At 39.8% G+C, this 27,175-nt stretch overlaps 2 protein-coding genes and 1 pseudogene across 2 annotated transcripts; 1 reads left to right on the forward strand and 2 right to left on the reverse strand.

Annotated features, from left to right (window-relative positions):
* Positions 1–137: 137 nt before the first annotated feature.
* LOC140946694 (adhesion G protein-coupled receptor L3-like) lies at positions 138–17,093 on the reverse strand. The gene is made up of 13 exons (XM_073395800.1): positions 17,027–17,093; positions 16,540–16,592; positions 16,388–16,432; positions 16,160–16,295; positions 15,764–15,868; positions 14,447–14,513; positions 14,020–14,119; positions 13,094–13,146; positions 12,665–12,791; positions 12,067–12,170; positions 972–1,074; positions 595–745; positions 138–226 (listed from the first exon to the last, which is right to left on the reverse strand). Exons 1-13 carry the CDS (start codon positions 17,091–17,093, stop codon positions 138–140), a joined length of 1,200 nt encoding a protein of 399 aa, XP_073251901.1.
* On the forward strand, positions 1,617–10,315 carry LOC140946079 (uncharacterized; annotated as a pseudogene).
* A 5,778-nt stretch (positions 17,094–22,871) lies between the features above and the next one.
* LOC140946793 (adhesion G-protein coupled receptor D1-like) lies at positions 22,872–26,458 on the reverse strand. The gene is made up of 8 exons (XM_073395903.1): positions 26,359–26,458; positions 25,887–25,989; positions 25,637–25,787; positions 25,066–25,150; positions 24,471–24,537; positions 23,984–24,069; positions 23,711–23,840; positions 22,872–23,154 (listed from the first exon to the last, which is right to left on the reverse strand). The coding sequence occupies exons 1-8, from the start codon at positions 26,376–26,378 to the stop codon at positions 22,912–22,914; spliced, it is 885 nt and encodes a 294-aa protein (XP_073252004.1). The 5' UTR covers positions 26,379–26,458; the 3' UTR covers positions 22,872–22,911.
* Between the last annotated feature and the right edge of the window lie 717 nt (positions 26,459–27,175).

Genomic DNA, 27,175 nt, shown 5'->3' on the forward strand with positions numbered 1-27,175 from the left:
AGATTCGTCTATTGTTGCAAATACCTTCACATAGTCACTTGTAATATGTGACAATTTGCAAAAGTACTGCCGGAAATTCAAACCTAACCAGGAAACGATGCAAAAAGTGAAAATGAATTACATTCTTTTCAAGTGTCTTACAAATGTTCGTTTGCGTAGTATCTCAATCCTTCACCATCTTTAAAACCAACCACGAGAGATATAACAACTGGTATGACTGGGAAACCTGTCAAACAATCGAATAAAAATTGTCAAAAAAATAGAGATTTGCTAATCATTCGAGAAAACTAACAGCATGTCTTGTATTACGAAAATAAGCACAATGGTAAATGTTTAGACGTCGTCCCTTAAACATTTGTAAAAAACCTCCGTGTCCGACTTCATACTCCGGCACAACCTTTGACTCTGCATTTTGGGGGACTACGTCAAAAAATATAGTGGATAGCATAAAACAATATTTTTCCTATAAATTACATCATATGATCGAAATATGCTTGCCTGTTTGTCATGAATCGCGCAAAGATACTCTTGTGTTAGAAATTTGGAACAATTAAACACAAAGCTAAGCAAGGAGCACAGAACTGCCGAACTTACCCCATGCAAATAAATATAGGTACAGCCATTTAACTGTGCTAGCAAAGACCTCAACCACCATGATGTAGAGATAGACTCCCTCTAAGAGCATCCAGCCGAACGATGCTAGGTAAAAGTAGTGAAGCAAAACCGCAACTGACACACACGCAAGCTAGAAAAGATAAAAAAGCATATCACCAGTGCATAATTTTAAGGCACTGGTTTGCGTGGAAGTCATGTTGAAAGCAAAATAGCTGCTTTAGCTTCTGTCTTCTTTTGATGAGATGTCGGTATTTGTCAAACCAATTGACTAACAATTGCAAAGTGTAGATAAGATGAGCTCAAAACTGCTTTGATTGCAAAACTAAATGTGCACGATGATATAAATGTACACTAACCCGATTAATTGTAGCATTTATCCCAGAAAGAAACACTACTTGTGCAAGGAATAGTGCTGCAGCAAGATTAATCCGAATCTGAATCCCCTCAGCTCTAAACTTCCTACAAATAAAGCCGAAAATAATGGCGATTCCTTCCCATCATTGAAATAAAGTCAACAGTAATGTTTGGCTATAAGCAGAGGACCACAAAAGATACATATACTTCGTGCGATTACTAATATGAACAGTTTTAAGGCGCATGTTAAGACTTATCTTTTTAGAACTTCATATTGGTGACCAATTTTATATTCAGTTCTTACTTGTATGCGTATAGATCCTTTTCATTTTTTATTTTTAAATACATTATCTTTTATTTGTTTCTTGTAACGTAATGCAGTTGTAATGCGCAGCTGATCATTCTCATGTTAAGCTGCGCACAATAAGTTCATAAACTATTATAAATTATTATTATTACATATCCTGCATAAAATGTTAATCAAAAACGACTATGTACGAGAATGATACAATCTCAGTCATCTCATCTCCAGGATTAAGTGTAATACGGATCACCATACGAGAATGTATAGTGTCCACAGTGTGTTCAGTGTTTTATTAAATGTTCGTTTATTTTACTTTATTAAGAAACATTTTCTGTCCTATTAAGGGCCAAGTCGCACTAGAGGACAAAACTGTTTATTTATGTCAAAAATCTGTCATCACAATGAAAAACCAAGTGCGACCGGTTTGTTCACCAAAGGACAAAATTTGGTCGCGGGCGGACAAACTTCAAAGATGCCGTCGACTACCTCTGGAGCAGGCCAAATTGAGACAAATTTTGGAAAACAATAGCGAGGGTGTTTTAATTCGGAAATGATTTGACAGGTGATATGTAGCAGAGTCTCTATGCTATAGACTTCGCGGCAAAATTAATCACGTTCTCATTTCGCAACAACATGAATCCAGGCACGGGCAACCAATACTTTCCGTATGAAATGGGGCAACAATATCCTCAATATCCACCAGGATGGATATATCCGTTGCCTAGCACTTACAATTTTAATGATCGAGGAACTGCAAGCCCATCTCCTTCAACCGCAAGTTCTGGCTCGTTGTCAGAATCCTTTCCGTTCGCCGAAGACGGCTCAATGCCGGAATCATCCCAAACTTCTTCGCGCCGTACATCTTCCGAGAACAAGAAGGCCCAGGAACGATGGACTAAAGATGAGGAAAAACTGTTAGTCCAACTATGGGCTGAAAAACACGATCAGTTGGAAAGCATAGAGTGCAGGAAAACGTGGGCCTGGATCGCTGAGAAGATTTCGAAAGCGCTACAGTCCAACAAGACGGCCGACAAATGTATTCGGAAAATGAAGTTGTGGCTGTGAATGGCGGCACATGATAGCCGTGGCGATGAACATAACAACAAAACGTTTAATCATACACGAGGCTGAATCAACTCACAAGTATCATCACACACATCCGTTAGAAAGCTTTAGAAATCCGTAGCACGACAAAGAAAAACTGAAACAAACGACTTACAAAACACTTGGGAAACTTGAAGAAAACCTTAGTGAAAACTTCAGGTTATTTCACGGTGGCCTCGTGTCCGCCAATGCCGAGGCCCCATGCGCATGCTCCTAATAAACAAGGGGGTAAGCCCGCTGGTCAGGATACCAGCGGTTACATGGCTCCCCAAAATGTAAGCCTTGCCTTACATTTTAACAACAACTATAAATATCTCGATAACAGTCCTAGAACTTATTTCCTAGAAAAAGCGTTCATAAAAGCTCGGGCTCCTCGTCGGGGAATCCCGGTCTCTAAACATTACGCCCCCAAAAGTAAGACGAGCTTGTTAACAGGCCTTTCCAACTTGGAGCCATTGCCTGTCAGCACTGTCGTCGATCGGACTCGATCTTGATCATCAGGATGCGTGGCTACGACCTTACCCAAAGGCCATCTGTTTCTCGGAGACTGGTTTTCCTTCAGTAATACCACATCTCCAACCTTGAAATTTCTTTTTGGCCGAGTCCACTTGATTCTTGCTTGTAACTGTTGCAAGTACTCTTTGCTCCACCTTGACCAAAACTCTTGTGTTAGATGCTGCGTGCGTCTCCATTTCCTTCGACAGTATAAGTCTTCTCTCTTAAATTCTCCTGGTGGAGGTAGCACGAGCCTTGTCTTTCCTGTCAGCAGCATACTTGGCGACAATGGTGGCTCTGAAAGAGGATCGCTGAGTGTCTCTACCGTCAAAGGCCTGTTATTGATTGTAGATTCTGCTTCGCAAAGGAATGTTCTCAGCGATTCTTCATCAAGACGATTACCATGCTCTCTAATAAGACCACTCATGACGTTTCTGATTGACCTGATTTGCCTTTCCCACACGCCTCCAAAGTTACTCGCGGATGCAGGATTCTTAATCCAATCGATCTTGGCTTTAAGGAGTTCTGCTTTGACCTTTTGGTCGTCTATCTCGTCAACAGCTTTCTTGAGTTCGGCTTCCGCACCAATAAAATTCGTTCCTCTGTCACGACGAATTTCTCTGACTGGTCCTCTTCTACAGATGAAGCGTCTCAATGCTTGAATAAAGGAATCAGTTTCCAAGGTGTCTGCAACTTCTATGTGTACAGCCCTACTTGCAAAACAAGTAAACAATGCTCCGTATCTCTTGACGACAGACCTTCCTCGTTGTACGTGCCAAGGGCCAAAGAAATCGACTCCGCAGTAGGTGAAAGGCGGTGCTGGCTCCACGCGCGACTTCGGCAAGTCAGCCATCTTCTGCTCTCCCACGGTACCTCGAAGGTACCGACATGTTACGCATTTGGAAATAAACTGCCTGACCATCGAATTTCCACCGACGATCCAATAGCCACTAGCACGAAGTTCATTTAACGTAATTCCTCTTCCGCTATGGTGTGTTCTTTCGTGCGCGTAGCTGATAACCAGTGCGGTAATGTGGCTTGACTTTGGTAAGATGACAGGGTTTTTGAGTGACTCCGATAGTGTTGCCTTCCGTATTCGCCCGCCAACTCTCATGACACCATCACTGTCTAGGAAGGGGTCTAACGTTCGAAGCGTGCTGGTTTTCTTCAGCACAGCCTTCTTCTCCTTTTCCACTTCCCGGCGACCGTACTTAGCGTTCGCTTGAACGATTTGGAGACTTCTTATTTCCGATGGAAATGCTTGTCTTTGTACTTGTTTTATGATCTCCACTTCTGCTTCCTGTAAGTTGGCGACGTTAAGTCCTGCATTTGCAGGGGTATTACTGACACACCTTTGTTCTTGTGATCCAGCACTGGACTCCTTCCCTTTAGACATGACCTTTTCTCTGAGCTTCCTCTTGTACTTTAGGCATAGTGCGACAGCTACCTTCGCTTTGTGCCAGCTTGAGAACCTGAGAAGTCTCTCAACTATGACGTCACTCTCTTTCACTACACATGTGTTAACCTTAGTGCTCTTCACTTCGGGGGAATCTGGGTCCATAGTGTGTTTGTATGACCTTTCTTTCAGCCAACTGCATGTAGGTTTTCTAAGGAAGTCAGGGCCTTGAATCCATTGTGATTTCTCAACAAAGTCTTTAGGTGACATACCCCTTGAACCTTCGTCTGCAGTATTTGAAGTAGTTTCGACGTAATGCCACTGTGAGGGGGTGGTGTGATCATGAATGAGTTGAACACGGTTGGCAACATAGACATGAAACCGACTGGATTCGTTACTTATAAAGCCTAGGACGACTTTACTGTCCGTCCAATAGTGATCCTCAATGTTCTCATACTCTAGCTCATCCTTTAGAACATCACCAATCTTGACAGAGACTGAGGCTGCAGCTAACTCTAACCTTGGAATGCTGACGGTCTTTTTTGGCGTCCCTCGCGCCTTTCCCATAACAAAAGAGACATGTACTTTGCCATGTTCGTCTTCGAGCCTTAAATACGAGCATTGACCGTAACCACACGTCGAAGCGTCAGACATACAGTGGAGTTGCGTGGACACAATCTTTCCAAACTCCAAGGGTTTAAAGCTTCTTGGTACTTTCAAACTTTCAAGTAGGTACAGCTCATTTCGCCATCTTTCCCATCTGCTGCGGGTGGCATCTTCGACTGGCTCATCCCAGCTATTAGTGTGACAGATGTCCTGCAAAATTTTCTTTCCGACGAGTACTACAGGAGCGATGAAACCCAAGGGATCATAAATCGAGCTGATGGTCGATAGGATGCCTCTCCGCGTGCAAGGCTTATCCTTAAGTTCAATCCTGAAGTTGAACGTGTCAGACTCAATACACCAAATAACTCCTAACGCTCTTTCTATGGGTAACTTGTCCTGGCCAAGTGTGAGGTTCTTCACCTGTTCTGCTCTGTGTTCTTGAGGGATTGAGCTGATGATACGCTCTGTGTTCCCCACAAACTTGGTTAAGTTAAATCCACCATTTTGGCAAACTGCTTTGGTATCCTTTGCTAGCTTAATAGTCTCATCTTCGGTGCTCGCCGATTTGAGAACGTCGTCCACATAAAAGTTCCTTCTAAGGGTGTTGGCTGCTTCTGACCCATATTCATCTTCGTTGTCGTCAGCAGTGCGTTTAAGTGCATAATTAGCGCATGCAGGGGATGATACTGCACCGAATAAATGCACTGTCATGCAATACTCTTCGGCCTCCTTCTGTAAATCTCCGTTTGGCCACCATAGAAACCTGAGAAAACTTTGATCTTCCTTCCTTACTCTTACTTGAAAGAACATTTTTTCAATGTCTGCCATAAAAGCATACTTTTCTTGCCGGAACCTGTTAAGAACACCGACTAAGTTACTGCTGAGATCTGGTCCCTGGAGCAATTTGTCATTCAAGGAGTGTCCTTCGAATGAGGCCGAGCAATCAAACACCACGCGTATTTTCGTTGGCTTTTGCGGGTGATAAATTCCGTGATGCGGCAGGTACCAGGTTCTGCCCAACTGATCTTTAAGATCGTCATCCACCTTCCGAGCGTACCCTTTCGAAATGATATCAGACATAAAGCTGCAGTAATCCGTGTAATACTTGTCATCAGACATTAGACGTTTCTTGAGGCTGTTCAGGCGCTTCTCAGCATGAGCATAGTTGTTTGGGAGCTCAGTGTTCTTATGTTTGAAAGGGAGGGGCATTTCATAGTGCAAGTCCTCGAGATGAACGATACCAGTTTCCACAGTCTTGTAGAACTTGATGTCTTCGCGCGACATTGATATTCCCTTTTCCTTTTCGGAGAAGTCAAGTTCAAACATTCGTTCAACTGCCTGCGGTGTTATCTGTTCCTTAACCGTCCTTTGAGAGACTAAATATCCTCGCGGGGATGAGGTGTCTTGCTGATTAAGATGAATTCTGTTGCACGTTAAAATGCTACTCTGACAGGGAGTATAGAGAGGACCGTTTATGTACCATCCGAGCAGTGACCGTACAGCATATGGATCTGATTCTCCACCGTAAACAATTTCTCTTGGTCGTAAGGCACTTGGACAGTTCAATCCGATAAGAAGACCCACTTCAACATCTTCCATGTAGGGGGAAAGTTCGGCACTAACATCCTTCAAATGAGACATCCTACTGATTACATCAGGTCGTGGTATTTCACTGCGGTCCGCTGGAATGATGTTTCGCGTGAAAGTTCTGGGCAACTCTAACCTTGCACTCTCGTCCTTGACATTAGCTACGACTAATCCTTCAATGGCCTTCGACGTTACGCTGTGTGTTCCATGGATTGTAGTAAGAGTGAGGTCAGTGCTACTTCCTTCAACGCCAAGAGCCTTAGCTGCGCTTTCATTCACAAACGTTCCACCGCTGGCATTGTCCAGTAAAGCATAAACTCGTATTTTCTTCGCTGGATTACTCTTATGAAACAACCAGACTAGCAATATACCCATGTTAACCGGCACATCTCCAGCTTCAGTTATGTTGCAGATGGCAGTGTGATTGCTACTAACTCGAGGTCTATCTTGAGGTTGGTTCTTGTCACCTTTGTCGTTCGATTTCTTAATTCCATCAGGGTTGTGTAGTGACGTTGGATGCTGCTTGTTGCACGTCCTGCACGTTTGTCTTTCCTTGCAATGCTTTGCAATGTGCTGGTCGCTAAAGCAGCCGAAGCACAGTTTCTTCTCTAGTACAAAGTCTCGACGATCACTCAGAGATTTCTTCAAAAACTGTTCACACTCGTTTAAGTTATGAGGCTTCTTGCATAAAGAGCATACAACAGACTGTTGATTGCTAGCTTCCTGATTTACACCAGTAGCAAGGTTTGTCCCTTTTCCCCTTTTTAGGGGCTTTCTTGTAAACTTAAGATGAGTGCCTCTGTCTTTTTCATCATGATTTGGCTTGCTAACATATTGCTCTGAAAACACAGGATCTGTGGCAAGATCAGCTTGTTCGCGCACGAATTGAGAGAACTCTTCGAAGTCGGCTATTCTTCCCTTTGCACTTTTTGTCCTATTGTTCCTTTCAGTCCATTTGGTTCGCAGGTACTTAGGTAACTTTTCCCACAGTTGACGCAGTACATGAGCAGTGTTTAAATCATCCATATGAGACATGCCTTTCATAGCAGACTTAGCTTGATCCAGGGCAATAGAGAAATCTTGGAGGGCTAAACCATCGTTTGGTCTGATTGGTGGCCAAGAAGACAATTTCGTGATGTGGGCATTAGCTATCTTGAAAGGATCACCGAATTGTCTCTTTAAAAGTCTCTTAGCTTCTTCATAGGATCCTTCCATTTTCCTTTGTAGACAACCGTTTATAATTTCTTTTGCTTTACCTGACGTGTATTGACCCAGAAAATATAATCTCCCCTTGGAATCTTCAACCTTTGATTCGATTAATGACTCAAAGGCAGTCATGAATAATGGATACTCCATAGCATCACCATAAAACACGGGAGGCTCGTTCGATGGCAAAAGACTCCTTGCTTGCTGGTTGACAATAGTCTGAGACAACTCAGTTTGTTTTCGTTGAATTTCCACAATGTCTTGGAAAGTATTATCTTTGACTGACAAACTTGTCGAACAGCCTTGTGGTGGTGATGGTGGCAGACACCATACCTGATCAGGAGCAGTATACGTAACAGCAGGGGTCGTTGCTAAAGATGGGTATGATGAAGAATGTACACTCGAGGGGTGTTCATGGGGTTTTGCTGCATAGGCCGTAGTCTCTTCCTTACTCCGTAATGCACCAGGATTTATCGGTGTTGTGTAAATGGGTCCTTTCTGAGGTACCGTAAATGCACTAAGAGGACTAGCTTGTAAAGGCTGTTGATACTCTGTAACGCCTAAAGAACTTACAAGTTGTTGCTGCGAAGTTGGTTCCAAACCAGCGGAGTTAACTGATTGTATTGTACAAATCGGAGGACTTTGTGTATGAACAGGTGCAAAAGTTGACTCTTCATTCTTCATTTCTTCGTAAATCCTTTCTTCTTCCCTTGCTTGAGCTAAACTCTGTTTTAGCTCTAAATGTTCAGCTGCCATTTTAAGCGCTTGCTTTTCCTTCAGAAACGATGCTTCAATTTCCAATGCTGCAACCTTAGTTTTTGCTTCTATCAACTTAGCTTTAGATGAAATTGAAGATGAGGTGGACCGTTTAGAGTGATTTGATTTTCTTGTGCGATGAGACCCACTAGAGATAACAGAGTTTACTTCATTTGACTGATGCCTTTTCGCCTTGGACAAATATTCAATGACAGACTGTTTAAATTTAAAGACATCTTCATCGTGAGCATCGTACCATGAATTGGCATTAACAATAACAGTTTCATCTTCTAACGCGTCAACATAATTATCCTGAGCATCTTGCAGTTTAACAAGCAAATTGTTAAGACCTTCCATTTCAACTGACACAAATTCATAATTCTTAAGATCAGCAAGTAGCGGTTTCATTTTGTTTATCTGTCTAGTTACGTGACGTAACGCCACAGTTCTATGATCCTTTAACCTTTGTAACTCGTGTTGTTTACCTTTATCCGTTGGAATTTTTCTCCTTTCGCCCACTCCTAGCGCTTCAGCATCACTGACCGTAGATTTTACTCCCATATTCAGCGAACCTTGAACCTTTACTGAATCAGGAAGTTCCGTTTCTGATGCTGCATCCGTTGGCTGAGTGTTAAGCGGCGATATAACACGAAACAGTTCCGTATCCATTGTTGGGGAGTGCGAACGCGAAACTTGCAAGCTCAGCAAATTGTCATCCTCAAAATAAGCCGTAAATTCCTTGCCTTCACCTTCCATGACCGTAAATAACCCCAAAACCGTAAAACCAGATCAAAACTATAGATGAATAGAAGCACCACCGTAACTTTTATAATCCTTGTAAATCCATAAAGTCCATGAGGTCGTGAAATAACTGTGGCTGTGAATGGCGGCACATGATAGCCGTGGCGATGAACATAACAACAAAACGTTTAATCATACACGAGGCTGAATCAACTCACAAGTATCATCACAAACATCCGTTAGAAAGCTTTAGAAATCCGTAGCACGACAAAGAAAAACTGAAACAAACGACTTACAAAACACTTGGGAAACTTGAAGAAAACCTTAGTGAAAACTTCAGGTTATTTCACGGTGGCCTCGTGTCCGCCAATGCCGAGGCCCCATGCGCATGCTCCTAATAAACAAGGGGGTAAGCCCGCTGGTCAGGATACCAGCGGTTACAGAAGTACATCATAGAAAGATACAAGAATGCAAAAGATTGGAACAAAAACCAAACAGGAGGAAACCTTAGGAAATCCGTCTACTACGATGAGGTCGATAAGATCCTTGGATGCCGCGACCTAGTAACCTTCAATAATGTAGCCGAAGCGGGGATCAGCGGCGAAAGTGCCCCCCAAGTTGTAGCTGAATCAAGTGATACTACTGGCGAGAACAGTACTTCATCTAGCCCCAATGTGCTACAAACTCCAGCTGAAAAGAGAAGAGCGTCAAAGAAAGGGAAACGAGCTTCGAAACGCAAAGCTCCTGATAATGACAGCGACGAAGAGTTCAAGATGGCTCTAAAGGATATGAGGCAGCAGGGGGAGAAAGTTACAGCATTTATGGATTCCTTGCAACAATCACAGACGCAGCAGCTAGCCATGATGAACCAATTTATGGGCTCCATTGTGAAAATCCTTGGCCAACAGAATGAGAAAGACAACTGAACTTTAATTCAAGACTGTTTTGGACTATTGGGAGACAATCATTATCGACCATTATCAAAAGACATGTTATTGTTTATGTTGCGAATCGATCAAACGAAATTATGGAAACAAATGAATGTACTGCTTGAACTGATTTCTTGTTGTAAATGCAAAAATTATCTTTATCACACACTTCTCTTTAAAAATCTGAACAATAAATGTCTGTAAAATTGCAGGAAAATTCAATACGGTGATGGAAATCGTTTCTTATGATTCAACAATCGCATGTTGAGCACAAATTACAATGCAATATTTTTATAGTATTTTCTCGTTGATTTTCTTCTATTTTCTTTGTGAAATATCAAATACAGTATAAGTTTAAGTTCGAAGGATTAAATAATTAAAAAAAGGGATTTGAAGAATCATAGACTGTTTTTTAGCAACTCTCTTATATCTTCCCCGTCCTGCATTAAGTCATTGTTCTGTTCGTTTCCGCGGTCATCATCGTCATCGTAAAAATCATCCTCCCATTCGTCCCCAATTTTAATGCAAAAGTTATGCAGCACTGCACAAGCAATGGCAATCTTCACAGAAAAAGTTATTCTGCTATCCAACCGCTTTTGTAGAATTCGCCAACGACTTTTGAGGCAGCCAAAAGCGCACTCGATGGTTACTCGTGCAGACGACAGTTCCTTGTTAAATGTTATCTCGCCAGGGTCACGCGTCGCTTCAGGATAAGGCTTCATAAGCCAGGGGGAAATAGGGTATGCGCTGTCTCCTACCAGGTAAGGCTGAATATCTGTGATGCCGATTCTTCCAACGGGTTCCTTGAGTATATCTCCGTTGCTTGCTCTTAGATAAAGCGAGCTGTTTCGATATACCCTAGCGTCGTGGATACTTCCCGGATAACCCGCTGCAAAGTCAAGAAATAATCCCTTACCGTCAGCAACGGCCTGAATAATGAAATCATGTTGCTGATTTCGACTAAAATAATCAACAGCACTGTCTCTAGGAGCAACTATTTTGATATGAGTGCCATCTATGGCCCCAACAATGTTTGGAAGTCGTGATTTGTCCGTAAATGTCTCTATACACCTCATTGTCTCGGCCACTGTTGTTGGGAATTCGATGTACTCATTCCTTAAGTCATAAAGAGCCTCAACCACGTCTAGACGAGCCTCTATTGCTGTAGTTCTGCCGACGTTTAGCGCAGGTCCTATTGTTTCGTATGAATTTCCGTGTGCAAGGCGAAGCAAACCACAAGCAAGGACCTTTTCAGGAGTGAGGCAATTTCGCAGAACTGTATTCTGTCTCGTCAGCCGGTTACGAATTACGTTGAGCAACAAATCAAAGCTTTCTCTGTTCATTCGTAAGAGCCTTCGAAAGTAGTCCTCAGGTATTGTTCGATCAGTATAATGGATCTCGAACCACGATTCGACTGGACGAGGAAGAGTCCAATAGTATGGTGCTGCGAATACATCGTGTCACTATAATGTTTTGTGCACGTAAATTCTGCATTAATAACAGACAACATATCATTAAATTGATATTGATATTTGCTTGCTGATGAAGAACCAGAAAATAGAAGAAAAATATTATTGCTAGAATTCTTCGTGGAAACATTTTGAGATCCCTCGTGTCGCGGTTTGTGGATTGAAACAGCGGGTAAAGGCTGCTTCGCGGGAAATTGCGTGACGCTCACAGCATGGTGTGATGTTTTGTTCACAGATTTTGTTCTCAAGTGCGACTGTAGCTTTCCGGACAAATTTTTTGTCACTGGCCGATTTCAAGTCAGATTTGTCCTGGACAAATCTGAAATTGTCCTCTAGTGCGACTTGGCCCTTATACACGAAAATGTTTTAAAGGATATAGTCAGAAAACGGAGAAAGATTTGAGGAAGCCCACGATACGTAAGCTAATCGGATGACGTTGATTTAAGTCTATTACATTTAATGTTCTCTCTGATTTCACGCCATGAAAAAGGGAATAATACTTACATGAAGACAACATATATAATGACGACCATAACCTCTCCAATGAGAGACAAAGCACATCCTATGTATGTTATGATTGACAGGGATGTCTCGTGCTCTTTGGGATTCTAATTAAACACAACATACGCGGGTGTTATCACTGATAAAGGCAAACCCATAATATACTTTCATTCCTAGTCCTTCGTTTCTCTATTACTTATGCGCAACCTTCCTTATAGCTAAATGGTCTATGTAGTCTCCTTTATTTAGGTCTAAGTATTTGTAAACATTCTCCTCTTTTATTATAGCCTCTTTATTCGGTGTCAGTTTCTAATTTTATCAATAGTTACTGATGACTATGGCTAAGGGCAACGCACCAAATTTCCTTCGTTTCAATCTTAATCAGTCGTTATGTTACCTGCTTTTTAATCATGCGTAACAAAGTTTGGGTACAGATTTTCCAAAGGTTTTTTTTTATATAAAGTCATTATTATTATTATGATTATCACTATCCCTATTTTGACGGCTAGCACGTTAGCGAGAGCAAGTTTCTGAAAAAAAAAGAGAAACTCTCGAAACACTGAGGATCTAGCGAGAAATGATTCCGTCACAAAATATTCACCTGGACGGGTTTATACTGCATCAAAACAGCAAAGTTTGTCAGATGATCACAGCTACAAACTGTTCTCTCTGTCGATGACTCGTTCAATAAGGTACAGCCTTCACTTGACCACGAACCATTAGGTGTCCTTTTAACGGAAAGCAATAGAGGAGCTATCAGATTCAAGAACTGACTATAACGAAGAGGATCCCTGGGAACCTGTGAAATATATTGTTAGTCCATCCTTATAAAATCCCTTCCGTTAGTCTTTCTATTTGATTTTAATTTACATTGTGTACGTGCTGAAGTTGCATAGTTTTCTTGTAAAAAGAGATGATAATTTGCAAGGAGACAGATAGGTCTAAGTGATATAATTAGAAGGCACATGGAAAAAATTATCGACTTAAACGACGCAAGGAAAAACTAAGCAACTGCGACTAATTCACATACCAGATGTCTTCTTTCCAAAAGACACATTTTCTTATGACTTTTTCTTGAAGGACCTCAACAAAAAGAATGCAAGTTTAAGAAAACTGACGTTAAGGATAATTCAAAAGAGTCATTTCATAGAAAAGAGAATGGTACAGTTTGTATATAGGCTTCAGATCCCCCGGGAATAAGTAAGGGAATGTTTAACAAAAAATATACTCCCTACAACGCCCATACAAGCAGGCTCCGACCGAAAGGGGTACATGTGTTTGGCCTTAGGTATATCAAAAAGAGATTTCATGAGTTGAAGTATATTTGGATAAAGATGACATGGATCCATCAAAACGTTAAGTTTCTTTCATATCGATCGTAATGAAATTTCTCATTTTGGTCTGTAGAGCCGGGGACCTAAAATGTCTAACAGGGGCGTTTTATGGCTGTGAAGATAGGCAAGAAAAACTTCCTGGTTCATTGTTCTATAGCCTGTTGACAGACCATCTATTTTCTCTTTAAAGACTGTCGAGCACGATCGAAAAGAAAAATGAGACTAACTGACTCATTAATATTCATATTTTTAAGGGGTGCAGCGTTCTAAACTAGGTATATATGAAAGGGATTAAACCATTTAGCAGTTAGAGAAGGTATAGGAACTGACAGGTACCTTTTCTGTCAAAAATGGTATATAAAAGGGTAGGGGGTTGGACCTCCGGGCGGAACCTCCCAGTTTAAAACCTCTTTGAGTATCCCCCCTTCCCCTGGGCTTGAACGAGCAACTGAATAGTCTCAATATGCAAGTAGTTGTTCGAACGACTTTGAAATAGCGTCCATGTGCAATTTGTGACAACGGGGACGTGACTATCTGATCCTCCCCCCTCTTTGTTACCAAAGTTAAGTACTTTTTAGACATTTTCTCACTTACGAGATCACATGATCTCTTATCCGCTCACCTTGGGATGGGTAAACTCGAGGATAACCAAATTTGGAATCGTCTTGTTGAAGCGGGGACTAAGTACCACGCCAATAACGGAGGTAACCAAAGTGTTATCGCTGGACAAATGGAGAATAAGTTCACTCAACAAATGTTAACGAACGGGATATAGCTTGTTACACAACCATATATTAGAACAAAGGATAGGGACATTTTCCCAGATATTTCTCAGCAGCCGTCTCTATCCTTCCAAGACGCAACTGGACTTTACTTCCTGTCATGATGTGGCCTGCGTAGCAGGCATCAAAAGGGGTAGGGGATAGGGAAAAAGGGAGGGGGATTGGGAATGATGGTATGAATAGCACCAAACATGACTTGTATTAAATAGGACTGCGGAATAAATCGTTAAAAATTAACTTCATTTCAGTATTGATGGTGGGCCTTACCCGCTATTTAGCCTCAAAACTGAGTCTTGATCTTTCAATGGAAGCAGTGAAACCGCGACAATTGTCTCTAATGATATAATAATTAATTCAAACAAAAATATGTTATAAACCATTTACATGTAACATCTAAGTAGTTATTTTCCTGGGAGTAGGCTCCGATGTCGGAAAAAATTTGTATTTGTGTTGTATTTTATTTTACTCTATCCTATAATACATTAGTTGTAAAATAATACAGTAGTTGTACAATATCAATCGGTACAAAGTTGCTTAAACTACGTGTACATAATAATGATAATAAAAGAAAAAAATTAGAATGGAGAAGGGCACATTATAGTAAAACTAATCATGGCCCTTTAACAAGATTGACTTTATTCTTTTGTAGTTTTGTTATTCATTAAAACACAAACACGCACGCACGCACACACACACGTACACAAGTCAATATTGAGCAAGATAATATTTTTAAGTGCCTTTTTGAACAGGATTTTCGATGATTTATTGCAAAGAGAAAAGGGGAGATCGTTCCAAGAGAATAGTAAATACTAGTTAAACATTGATTTCCTAGATAACTTTTTATCTTTGTCATAATATTAATACTCTTACTGACTTTATCACAAACATAGTCGATATGGTCATGCCAGGATAGGTGGTGGTGGTGTCAATATAGATACCTAAGTATTTAATTTTGGATACTTGCTCTAAGCATTGGCCAGCTATCGATAGCAGAGGTAATAAATTATAATCTACTTTCTGACGAGGTTGAAAGATAAGATATTTAGTTTTTCTTAGATTTAAGGTTAATTTATTTGCACATAGCCAGTCATAAATATTAGGTAGTTCTTTATTTATCTTTAATAAGAGTTCATCTATATTTTTAGCTGCAGCTGTTAAAGAGGTATCGTCTGCAAATAGTCTCACGGAGAAGAAATCAGAAGATTGAGTAAAGTCGTTTGTATATATCAAGAATAACAACGGTCCTAAAATTGATAAAATTAATGTGGGAAAAAATGGCAAAAAAAGTATTGAAACAGTACAAACAAATTCGTCGGCGAGAAAAGCGAACTGAGCGCTCAGCTCGTTTCGCTCGACGGCCATTTTTTTTTTCGCCCTTTCCCAACTGCGGTCCCTAGTGCCAGGCTGAGTAGTTAATATATGATTCTCCTTTCTCATATTTTCTGCATCCTTTAAAACTCTAGCTTAAGTAACAAAGATACTTGATTCAGAACTATAATGATTTTATTTTCGATTTCTACTGAATGAAATCAGTGTCAAGTATTCTATGACTGTATATATAAAGTATACAAACGAATTACCAACCTGTATCATTAAACAGCCTGTGTGTTAGTGTAATTTTCTCGCTTGTATTAAATCCAATTTCTACTTTTTGTGACCATTCCTTTTGAACCTTTCTCACTTTAACACCTGTTGATAAGGTTCAGCAAAAAAGATTTCATTGCTCCTGAAGAAAGAGGGTTTTGGCAACGTGCTTGTTAAGCCAGCTTACAGCTATGATATTTGCCAGTTCTTTCGAAAATAGAGATTTAAAGAAAACAGCATTGAAACGATAAAGGACTTTCAAAACGGAAAAGGCGACAAAAATCGATCAATCAACCAATCAATTATTGTGTGAAGAAACAAATGTCAGGTCGATTAGGTTCATTAATATACCTCTTCATTCAATTACCATAAAGTATGAGTCAGAAAGAAACTCACTTATGTCTGGTTTCCCAGAATCCACTGCGTATGTTTGGTCGTATTTGCAATACAGCTCACAGCGGCCTATACGCTCAGTTTCCACTCGCAGTTTCCACTCGCAGTTGCCACCACCTGACCACCTACAGTTCAAGTTCTGTCAACAAAATCATTGATTAACTCTCATTTTTCTTGGAAATGGCCGTTTTGTTGTTGTAGGAAAAGCACAAAAATAAATAACGTACTTACCTTCCATTGCGAATAATTCATACTCTCCTTGAAGCAGCTAGAAAGCTGCAATTTAAAAATCATATCATAAAAATTTAGCTTCGTATGTCATTTTCCAAAGAGATAAAATCTCATTTCATCCAAAATTATGTAAACTTAGGATAGAAACATACCTTGTATTTAATACATTCATCACTGTACTTTTCGGGCTTCGGAGTGGATTTGTCTGCAAACAAATTTTATTTGAATTATACTTTTTTTATTAATAACTTAGCCTTGTCCTACTTGTTTTCGAAAAAATGCCAAACGTGAAAAGGATTGTGTATGTATGCATTAAAGTAGGAAACATTTTTTTTCACTACCAGTGTGATTAAACCACGGAACATTAGTCGAGGTTATCAATGTGTTTTTAACTTGATTTAAAAGCACTACTTCCTTTAGCCTGAGAGTGAAAACAGCTGACATTTCTCGACGTCATTACAGGTTTCCCCGCTGGGAAATCTCTGGTGGCGTCTCTAGTCGAAATGTCGGCTGTTTTCCTAGGCTATATTTTTTTGTTCAACTAGGGAAAGATTTGGGTACATAAAAATGGTGTCCTACCGAAGTTTCTTAGTTTACCCATGCAGGTATTAGAAGGAGGCTACAATGACTCGGACAAACCTTCCGAGGGGTAAGAACAAAGACGTCCGTTTACTTCGTTGTCACAATCCTTTGACTTCAGTTTCATTGTATCTCTACTTATTACATAGCAGTTCCCTGACTCCGTTTCATCAAGGAGCGCATGTGAGTTCAAATGGTCGACCGGCTGACTGACATTGCCCCAGAAGTAGCTTCCATTTTCCTCTTTAAGAGCCGTCCAGTAGTTGACGTCTTCTAGTTCTGCTAGTTCAGTTTGGGCGTCGCAAAGTTCATAAGTATTGCTAATCTTGGCTAGTGGACAGTTCAACGATGCGGCGGTCCAGTTCATTTTAGTATCGCTAACTGCTTCATAGACGACGACGCTATGCGTAGCTATAATCAGTGAAAAAGAATAATTTATGATAGAGAAATATTTATTTATTATTTTTATTATTATTTTTGATAGAGAAATATGATAGCGCTAGACAGAGAGTTGTTAAAATACTGTATGAGCTGTTAACTAGGCTAGCGTATTAATCGAACCCATGTATGATGGCCATTATAGATTTTTCCCTCTTTTGAGACACTGTCAATGACGGTGACCTGAAAAATAGTCCAAATCTGCAGCGGAAAAACATTGTCTTTGCCGTCTCTTTTTTTAATTTGTTTTCTTCCCCTGTGCCTCTGAGGATGCACGCAGAGATGAAGGGCTACTCACTCTCAGTCCATGAAACGCATTAAAAGAGCAAGTTCAATTTCTTGCCATCTTGACCGAACAAATTTGGTCGAGGAATTCCTAGATACACGAAAGAAAATTTTTCTTACGGGAACGTTACGGGAAATCCCGAGCGGATTACTTCCTCAGGTAGCCAATCAAAATACAAGATTTGCTTCATTTCGCCTGCTCGTTGAGGACATCCATAATAAGAGAAGTTTTTGACCGGTTGACTGGATGAAATTTTATGTGTGATGATTGAGTGCACGTGTTTTTATTGCTGCACGCCAGCTATGAGAGTTCCATTATCATTACGTAGTCAATATTATTAAATGATTATATTTTTAACAGTAAGATATAAAATAGACCGTGATAATGACGAATTCGCCATCTTCCAGCGGTGGTTAAATACCTTTTGCTTTGGTAACCGAGCCAGCCTTTTCATCCGGGTTAAACTCATCGCTAATGATGAGCTTGGGAACTGGTGCCTTAAAGGTTAGTGGGGGGCCAAATGCAATAAGCAGAGAGGAGGTATCCATGGCAACCCTGGAAGCGGGAACCACCCCAGGAGCAGCCACTAACCGGCACCGTCACACTGAATAAATTCAGTGGAGATACTTACCTAAGAGAATACTTACCTGAGAAAATACTTACCAAACCACCAGGCAGGGAGGGAGGAGAGGGAGCAAGAATCCGCAATGATTCGCAAGAAGGCAAACATTGATCCGCGACTATCAGCAAGAATCCGCACTGATTTGCAAGAAGGCTAAGAAATGATCCGCTACAATCAGCAAGCAAAGCTACAATGCAAAGCAACACTAGCAACAGGGCACACAAGGAGCCCTGCAATTCCCCGCGGGCCGCCCCGTAGGTCACATACTGAAGTGGGAGAAGACTGCTGGCCAACTCGCTCGAGTTTAACTTTGCCTAAATGATATTTAGCCACATTTAAAAGAAGCCAACCGAGTTCCCTCCGTACGGAAACAGAGCTCTTGATAACAGCTCAGGATATAAAACCCGCCTTCACAAATGCACACATTAATTTCTTGGCGAGATCTAGGAAACTGAGTCGTGGTCAACCCGAAAGCTTTGCTCCTTTGGCCACTACACACTTTTCCAATGTAATATTTATTGTAACATGTATAGCAGCTCTGATTTCCTTCCTTTTTAGTTCCTCGTATTATTGTATTTATGTACTTTTTTTGAATAAGTGTGAGTAAACTGAAAACTGAGTCAGCTTAGCTGGTCGCCGGCGGAACTTTACGCTTAAAATTAAATGTTAGTTTAGGACATATTTCTTCAAAAACCTCCAATTCCCTGATTTTTAACAGCATTTTATATCTACCCGGCGTGCACAAATTTTCTTTCTTGCTTCAGTTAGATAACTTAGATGACGACACGATAACGAAAGAAAATTTGTTTTCGGCCTCAATCCGAGGTTTCTGTTCAAAAATTTTCGATCAAAGAGAAACGCATCTTTAAAAAATATGGTATTAAAGTCATAATATATTAGATCATGTGTTCACAACACTTGAAACCAATTCAACTCATACAACGACTTCGGTAACTGATGTTCCCGGTTTACGGAGACGGAGTATACACTGTGTTATAAGCTCTCTCTTCCTTCTAGCGATTGAATTAAAAGGTACTATCAACTTTGCTCTAAAACTTTAAAATTTCAATTGTACAAAACCATTAACTTTGTGTAAGTAGCATTTAAACTTTGTTTGCAATGAAATTTTCTTTTTTACTATTTAAATATAACACGATTGCTCTAGTGTTTACACGATTTGTATGTCTTTTTGTGTATTAGCTGATTTGTGCTATATTCTGCACATTAAGTTTCATTAAACTCTTACCGCAAAAGCAGCACAGGGCGAGGATAAATACTTGGCGAAGGCGAGATAAACCATTCCACTTTGGCGTCATTGTTATTTAATGTTAATGGCCAGTTGAAAAGGAAGCAGCTAGACTGGAAGCTGATCCATTTATTATGCTGCGAACCTGTCAAATACCCATTAGGTTAGCTAATAGCCGTCACCCGGGAAACTAAAATAACTTTTCAAGTCAACAGATCCACTTTCATATCCGCGGCACGATCATGGCATGACATTGTTCGTTTAATGGCTCGTGCGTGTATTGTTTAATTAAAAGAGGAAATTTTCATAAGCGTAAAATGTATACCGGCTTATTTGTTTCGACTTCTGATTAAAGCCGTTTACTCTATTTATGGAACAATAAAGTAATGCTGATTATTTTTCTTCCTAAGGGTCATAAGTAATATTAGAAAAATGAAAAGACTGAATACGAAATTGAATTCTTTAATATTTTTCATACATTTTGTAATTGGCTGAATCATTTGCATAGCTGAACAGTTCAGATGGACTCGTAAAAAGGCTTCCTAGTTATTTCATATTCTAGTTCTTCATTTTGTTTCTCTACCTGCTGCACTGAAAAGTGTTGTCATTCTAACTCTTTATCTAATTTATGGAAACGTTTGGTTGTATGACGTATGTTCAGTTGGAAGGAAATATTCAGAATTTTATATCAATTTACACTCTGTACCAGTCAAGCTAATATTTTTCCCAATAAACTAATCGTAAGTGAAATTCAATGTCCTACCTGGCCATGGATTGCAGTTTTATCTTCCTCAAAATTTTAAGATTCTATATGACTTCAGTTATAAACATGCTTTAGATTGTTACAGTTAAACCAGTGAGAAATTATCGTATTATAAGTGATGTCTTCTTCTATATTGCTCCCGAGTCTCGAAACTCGCCCCTCGTTATCTTGCGTGGCCTCATGTCAAAAATCAACTTATTCATAACCTGTGGCTAATAAGGTAGCAGCGCGGCGTAACAAAGACGTGATCCAGTAATGCTCCAGGCCATAATTATTCGACTCTTGTGAACAGGTGCTTCATTGCTTTATAACGTGTAAAAGTGACTTTACTATAAAATGCATGACACGAACACCTGACATGAAATGTTCTTCCCAATTCTTCTCAAAAATCTTCTTCCCAAAATCCCTCTTCTTGTTTTTTTTCTATTGAAAGGAAGAGAAAACTCCATTACGTTTATGTGTAAACTACGCTAGCCTTTTAAAGGTGTAGCACTAGATGATGGACCATATTTCGTTCCCCGAGGTGTCAGCCTTTGAAACAAGTGCTTTCTTAAGCCGTAAGAACAGTTAGCAGCCGTTTTCCTTGCCTGAATTGTAGAGCGGCCTTAAAAGGAAAGTCCATTCATGTTTTATTTAGTCTCCCGAGGGGAACCAACCCAGCAAATTTGACTCACTTCCATGCCCTTCACCTGGCTTTGCACCTTATACCTATTCTGTTACAAATTATTAAGCCACCTAAAATTATCTTTATGAAACTTGATGAGCGACTGATTTTAGACTGCAAAACAGTCCGTATTTTTGCGTATTCAAGTACACGCAAGCAGTCAAACAAAAGGTCTGGAATGAGGCTGAAAACAGAGAGCGAGACTGGGGAGAGACGCTAAAAATACGAACTGTCCGTTTTGCATACGTTATATTCGTTCGAATTACCCGCTTCTCCCAGCCACGAGCAATTCCCATTGGCTAAATTTCGATGCAAGCTGTCACCAAGCTGTCATGTAATGTTTTCAACATGTCATTCACGTTGTTCCAGACCGTGATGAATTGCTAAAGCTTTCGCTGTAAAATGACAGATGTTGATCGCCTGGATTTGCTCGCAAGAATTGGGATTTGTTTTAAAATCGGAGCAGAGGGAAGCTTTGGAGTTGCTACTCAGGGGAAAGGATGTTTTCTGTGTTCTACCAACAGGATTTGACAAAAGCCTTATTTATCGGATGTTTGTTCATGCAAAGAGTAAGGAGTTCTTCAAGTTCCGTGCTACGGCCGACCGTCATTATTATCTCGCCTGGCTAAAAAAGCGGGATCGGTAGGAAACACACGACTTTTACCTCATGCAAACATGCCGCCTCTTCCAATGAATTGTTTTCTCTGTCGAGTAGATTATGCTTTGGTTTGACGCATGAGCATTTTCTTTCTTGGCCCCTTAAGAAATGTAAAGCTCTTCATTGCGGCTGATTAAGAGTTTTAAGTTGTTTTATTTCTCCAAAGTGCCTCCTGGATTTGAATAATTTTAAGCGATTTTCTTTGTGTCCGTGAATGTGACTTTTTCCTGCAATGTTTTGTCACGCTGGGCCCAACTCGTTAGCGTTTTAGGCAGGATTTTAAATTCTCACAGATAGTAATTTACAGAGCTAAATCACCAAGACGTGGTTTGGAATGAGGGGATTTACTCATTCTTTTCAATCGCAATAATTGTTCATTGTCAGTTGGCGTGTTCAGTTCTTCTCTAATTTGCGAAAGCATCGCCGTGCAGGTTCCCGGGGCAATTTCTAACAGTTGTTCCGCACGGAGAGCAAACTGCTCTTGTGGAGAAAGATTCTCCTTCCTCGAGGACAACGAAAAGTTCGTTTTTCAGTAGGTCGGCCCACTTTTGGTAACGTTTCCCCTTTTCTGGTAGGCGCAACAAACGCATTTTCCGAGCTTATCCATCCATTCGTAAAATTGCCAAACTGTGTTTTGAAACAACAACCTCACATTCTACAATTTGTCCAAAGCCCTCGGCTCTTTCGGCTTTCTCCCTCTTCGAGGAGCAGGCACAGGCTTTGTTGTCGTACTGCCACTTTCACTCATTTTTGATCCTCCACTATATATACTACATTTCACTATATACACTACATTTCACAGGGAAGCAACGCTAAAAACTGCTTTAGAATTACTGGATTACAGCGTAAATAATAACACGCGAGTCTATCAAAGAGGGCGGAGTTGCGAACAGATTTTTGGCAGCTCGACGACATTTTTGAACCCTCTGGTCGGAACGAACTCATTGTATGGAAAACGGACAGTCGGTTTTTTTTCTCTCGCCTTACACGCCCTACGGGTGTGTGAGGCTCGCGCGCTTCGCGCGCGTAAGACTCTTACGCCACGCTTTACCGATTTCTTTACTGATTTTGAGAAAAAAACCGACTGTTTTGCAGTCTAGACTGATTTCTGCCCACCATCAGTTTTCTCCTGTCCCCCTGGAAAAACAGGCCTTGCTGAAATTGACAGATGCTTTACATCTGGCGACTTTCGCGGTTACATTGTGGAAAAAAGAAATGTAAACAAGAGTTTTGATGATGAATTAGTTTATTTACATGATTATGTTTTGTTACATGACTGTGGGCATGTCTCGATTAATGTTACTCGTTTCATCTGGACTAATCTTGTTCATATCAATGCCTCGGAGCGAGTTGCCTTTTTCTCTCGCTGTGCTCACTCGTCCTCTACCAATTGTAGACTTTTCCGTAGCCACAGATATACTTCTTGTTGTTTCCCATCTCTGCCTTCTTATTTCCAAAGCCGCTTTGATTTCTTTGCTTCGAATAACGTGAAAAATGAAGATGAAGAAACCCTGAAAGGATAAAATAAACATTGTGTTCCTGTGTTTTGTTGAAACTTTGTTGTTAGTAACAAGGTATGCTTCCGTCAATCATAACTATCATTATTATCATGATCGTCATCATGACATAATACATAGTTTGGGTCTATGATGTACATTTGCATTATTTCTAAGACAGCGGTCAGAGGAAGGCAAACGTAGGATTCAAGTTGAACACTTCTCAAACTGGAAAATAAGGAGATCGAAACTGTCAAAAATAATTCTTATGGATGAACTTGACCGAACGGAATTAAACTACTTATTCTTGGCAAGATAGAATAAACAGTAAATAGGAAGTAAGGGGAAAATTTGGTTACGTAGTTTAAACTGTAGTTTCGTGTTTCTCGTTTGCTATACATGATTCAGAGGCTATATCTATTGTTTGCATAATTTTAGATAAGTAGTGACACTATACTAGTGTGTTACTTTTATTTTGAACAATCTATGAAAGCCTTCATAGTAGCAGTAGTAGTGGCATATCAGTTTTATTTGTCACTTTAGAAATACTATTTCGAGCAACTTTTATTACCTGTAATGAATTAAGTATGGTAAAGAAATATTGAAAGACCAGTCCTGTAGTATCGGTGACTGTAAGAACACCAAACATCCAGGTGAATCCCAGCAGTGGTGAAAGGACTGCGCATGCCTTAAGGCTCTGCCTAAAAGACATCATATAATTTACTTCCAGGAAGCTGTTTACGTTTTATTTTTACGAAAACTAGATAGCAAGGAAATGAATACGATCAATTTTTACAGCAAACTAAGGCTTTTTAAAAAGATTTCTTTTTTAAATCCAGTTTACCTTGTACTGTTTGTCTCAGATATCCCTGACATGTCTGTCAGCCTCATCATCTCTACAACTATCCGCAGCAGGATCACTAAATTCACCTATGATATAAAGAAAAAGGATTTCACTTGAAACTTTTGAACGACAAGTATAAACGTATGCAATTTAATTAGGTTGGCTTTGGGCCACTTTTAAATTTTACTTCTTAATTTTTAGTATGTTTAATATTGGAGAATATTATTCGTATGCCAATTTAGTTTCCCCCAATTATTCTTCAGTCATGCATTTTTTTGTATTTTTCTGTAATTAACTTACTTGTATCTGTTGTATTAGCATGACAAAGTGTTGTTAAACTTAACTTAAACATAAACACTTAAGAACTTGCTATGGAAAATATGCACTTGTAAACGTGCTTGACAACTGATCGAGGTCTAACATGAAATATTCTGTATGAGACCGTCAGCCTCAAACGCGCTGTTTTGCGGGCGAGTTCTTTACTTACCAAGCAGGCCATAAGCACTGGTCCAATGAAGACCCAAACAAAACCAGACGAGAACGAGAACCAGCACCTAAATATACATTAATGCTGTGTAGATTAATTTAACTTTCCTTCTCATTCAGACAGTTGTTTAAAATTAGAGAGTGTCTGGGGCGTTCACACTTCTCCCTTAAACCCTCTTAATAACAATGCCGACCTAAGGAATATCTGTTCCAAGGACTTGAGATAGATTTATACAGCGTTGAGGTTTTTTCTGATCGATGGGTCATGACAAAAATTAATAGGAATAAATATATCAAAGTTTTTTAGTGAACGCAGATATAGTGTAGATTGAGAAACTATTGTTAGTCAAGTTTCACTTTCACATGCATGATCTTCTTATTTTTTAAAAATCTGTTCCCAAAATATTAGACTGGTTTACAATGACGTCATATTCGAAGACGACCTATGGCAGCATGCATTGCCAATGCGTTACGGATGAACTGAAGCTTTTTCTTTTAGTTATTCCAGGCTACAGAGTCTGAAATAAAGTGATCCCAGCATCTGCGTTAGGTTTATCTGACAATCTGTTCTATCAGTTCATTCCAGAGATACTCACACATCATCACGCATGCTGCTGTCCATACTGCCTTTTATTAACACATTTGTAACAACAGCAGAAACTACCAAAATGGTTGGAAATCCTGAAAAACAAAGCAATAAAATCTTGTTTCACATTATCATAATTATCATTATCACCATCATCATCGTTATCAGTAGCATTATCATTGCCACTCACTCACCATCATAATCAACTAGTAATCCAAAGTAAAGTGCTAAAGTATTCAGCCATCTTAAGCCTGGTTTACAGATAGTAGTAGGCAGACACAACATAACGCGTCTGTCACAACTGTTTTCTGCTTGGAATTGTCATGTATTATCAATACAGTTAATCAGGGCGTTTACTGCATCTTATGATCAATAGCAAGGTTGACCTGCTCAACGATGTTTTGCAAATATTAAACGCCAGGCATTTGCTATACGTTGGTAAAACCAAATTGTCCCCACTGGCAGTTGTGCTTCGCTTAACAAACCAGTTAAGATGGGCTAGTGAGCAAAACAAGCCCCGAGCTGAGTTCATTATTAAGTTTAGACGACCTGCTTATAGTAAGGAGGCCATGTCGATTTACCCCATGCGAATCCATAGAAATATTTTGTTGTTGTCATGACATTGAAAACTTTGACAACTTTTAAGTACAGCATCACTCCCTCTGCAACCATCCATCCAAACGCAACCAAATAAAAATAGTTGATTGTTAGAGCAACGGCTGTGCACAGAACCTTAAAACACAAAAGAAAGAGAATGAAACATAATTATAAGATTGAAACACTTTTTATGATCATAGTGATGTTTTTTTATTTTATTTATTCATTACTGACCTTGTGCCTAGTTGCACTGATTCCTATGATAAATACTAACTGTCCGGCAGCCAGGCACGACACCATATTTAAACGGATATGAGACTGTGTTGTCTTTAAATTCCTTTAGAAAAATAGGACGAAAAAGTCGTTCAATCAGCCAACAATGATATAAAGTTACGTGGTTTGAACCTATTCTTCAGGATCAGTTATAAAGTGTTCATATATAAATTCGTTTTCACATGACGTCACTCACGGCAGCAATTCTAGTTATTGGTGTACCAAAACAATGAAACGGAGGCCATGTTAATGTACCACAAAATCCAGTGGGGATTGAACTATTTTCTCATGTAAAAACTTTCTTTTGCTCCAAGTAAGTTGCAGCACCTCTGGTCACGTGAGTGAAAATGATTAATTGAAATTATTGTTAACGAACTCTCAGGTAAAGGTAAATACAGCGCACAATTAGCTAGTCAGTGACTAGTGTACTTACATAAGAATCAAGTAGACCATTATAGTGATTGTCTCGCCAAAAAGAGAAAGAGATGTTCCAATGTAGGTTACAATCTCCAAAGCAAACTTGTTGTCATTTGAAATCTGGCAGGAGATATTATTATACAGAAGAATTTAGAGGCATCTTTTGACTTAGCAAGTACGTCATCAAGGTGATACTTTATACCTTAACTTTGAAAAGATTAAAAATCAGTGACACAAACAAAATTAAATCGATAATTTGATCAAGATTTCTGCACACAGTAATTTGCGATCCTTGCACATTGAAAATGTTGGTACCTTTGTCTCTCCAACTTCCATTAAAACAGCGAAATTAGTCAGATGATTACAGCTACATATAGTTTGATCGCGCGTTGATTCAACCAAAGTGCAACCTGTTCTTGACCAAGCTCCATCAATCTTTGTTCTGTTAAGGAAAAACAAGAAAGTGATGAGTATGGAAAATTAGCGAAAATTTGTACCCCAACTACCGCAAAACGTATTCGACAACTTCCATCACAAAAATGACGTCGATGAGTGGGGATATATGAACAAAATTTACATTTAATGTGTAACCAAGTTATACAATACAGTATATGACAATATCGTTGTATGTTTTCGAGTATAATTAACCTTACCAAGGCTTAAAGAAACGTTGATAGATTTTACCTTTACAGCTGACCGCAGTTGTTCAAATTAAACCACACAACATTCTTTCTGGTCCATCTTTGCTCACCCAACGATCGGTTTTATTTTATGATGTAGTAAATTCATTGTAATTTCTTGCCTCTTAAAAGAGCAATGTCTCACCTAATAGA

This window comes from Porites lutea, chromosome 8 (assembly GCF_958299795.1).
Source record: "Porites lutea chromosome 8, jaPorLute2.1, whole genome shotgun sequence".
Lineage (NCBI taxonomy): Eukaryota > Metazoa > Cnidaria > Anthozoa > Scleractinia > Poritidae > Porites > Porites lutea.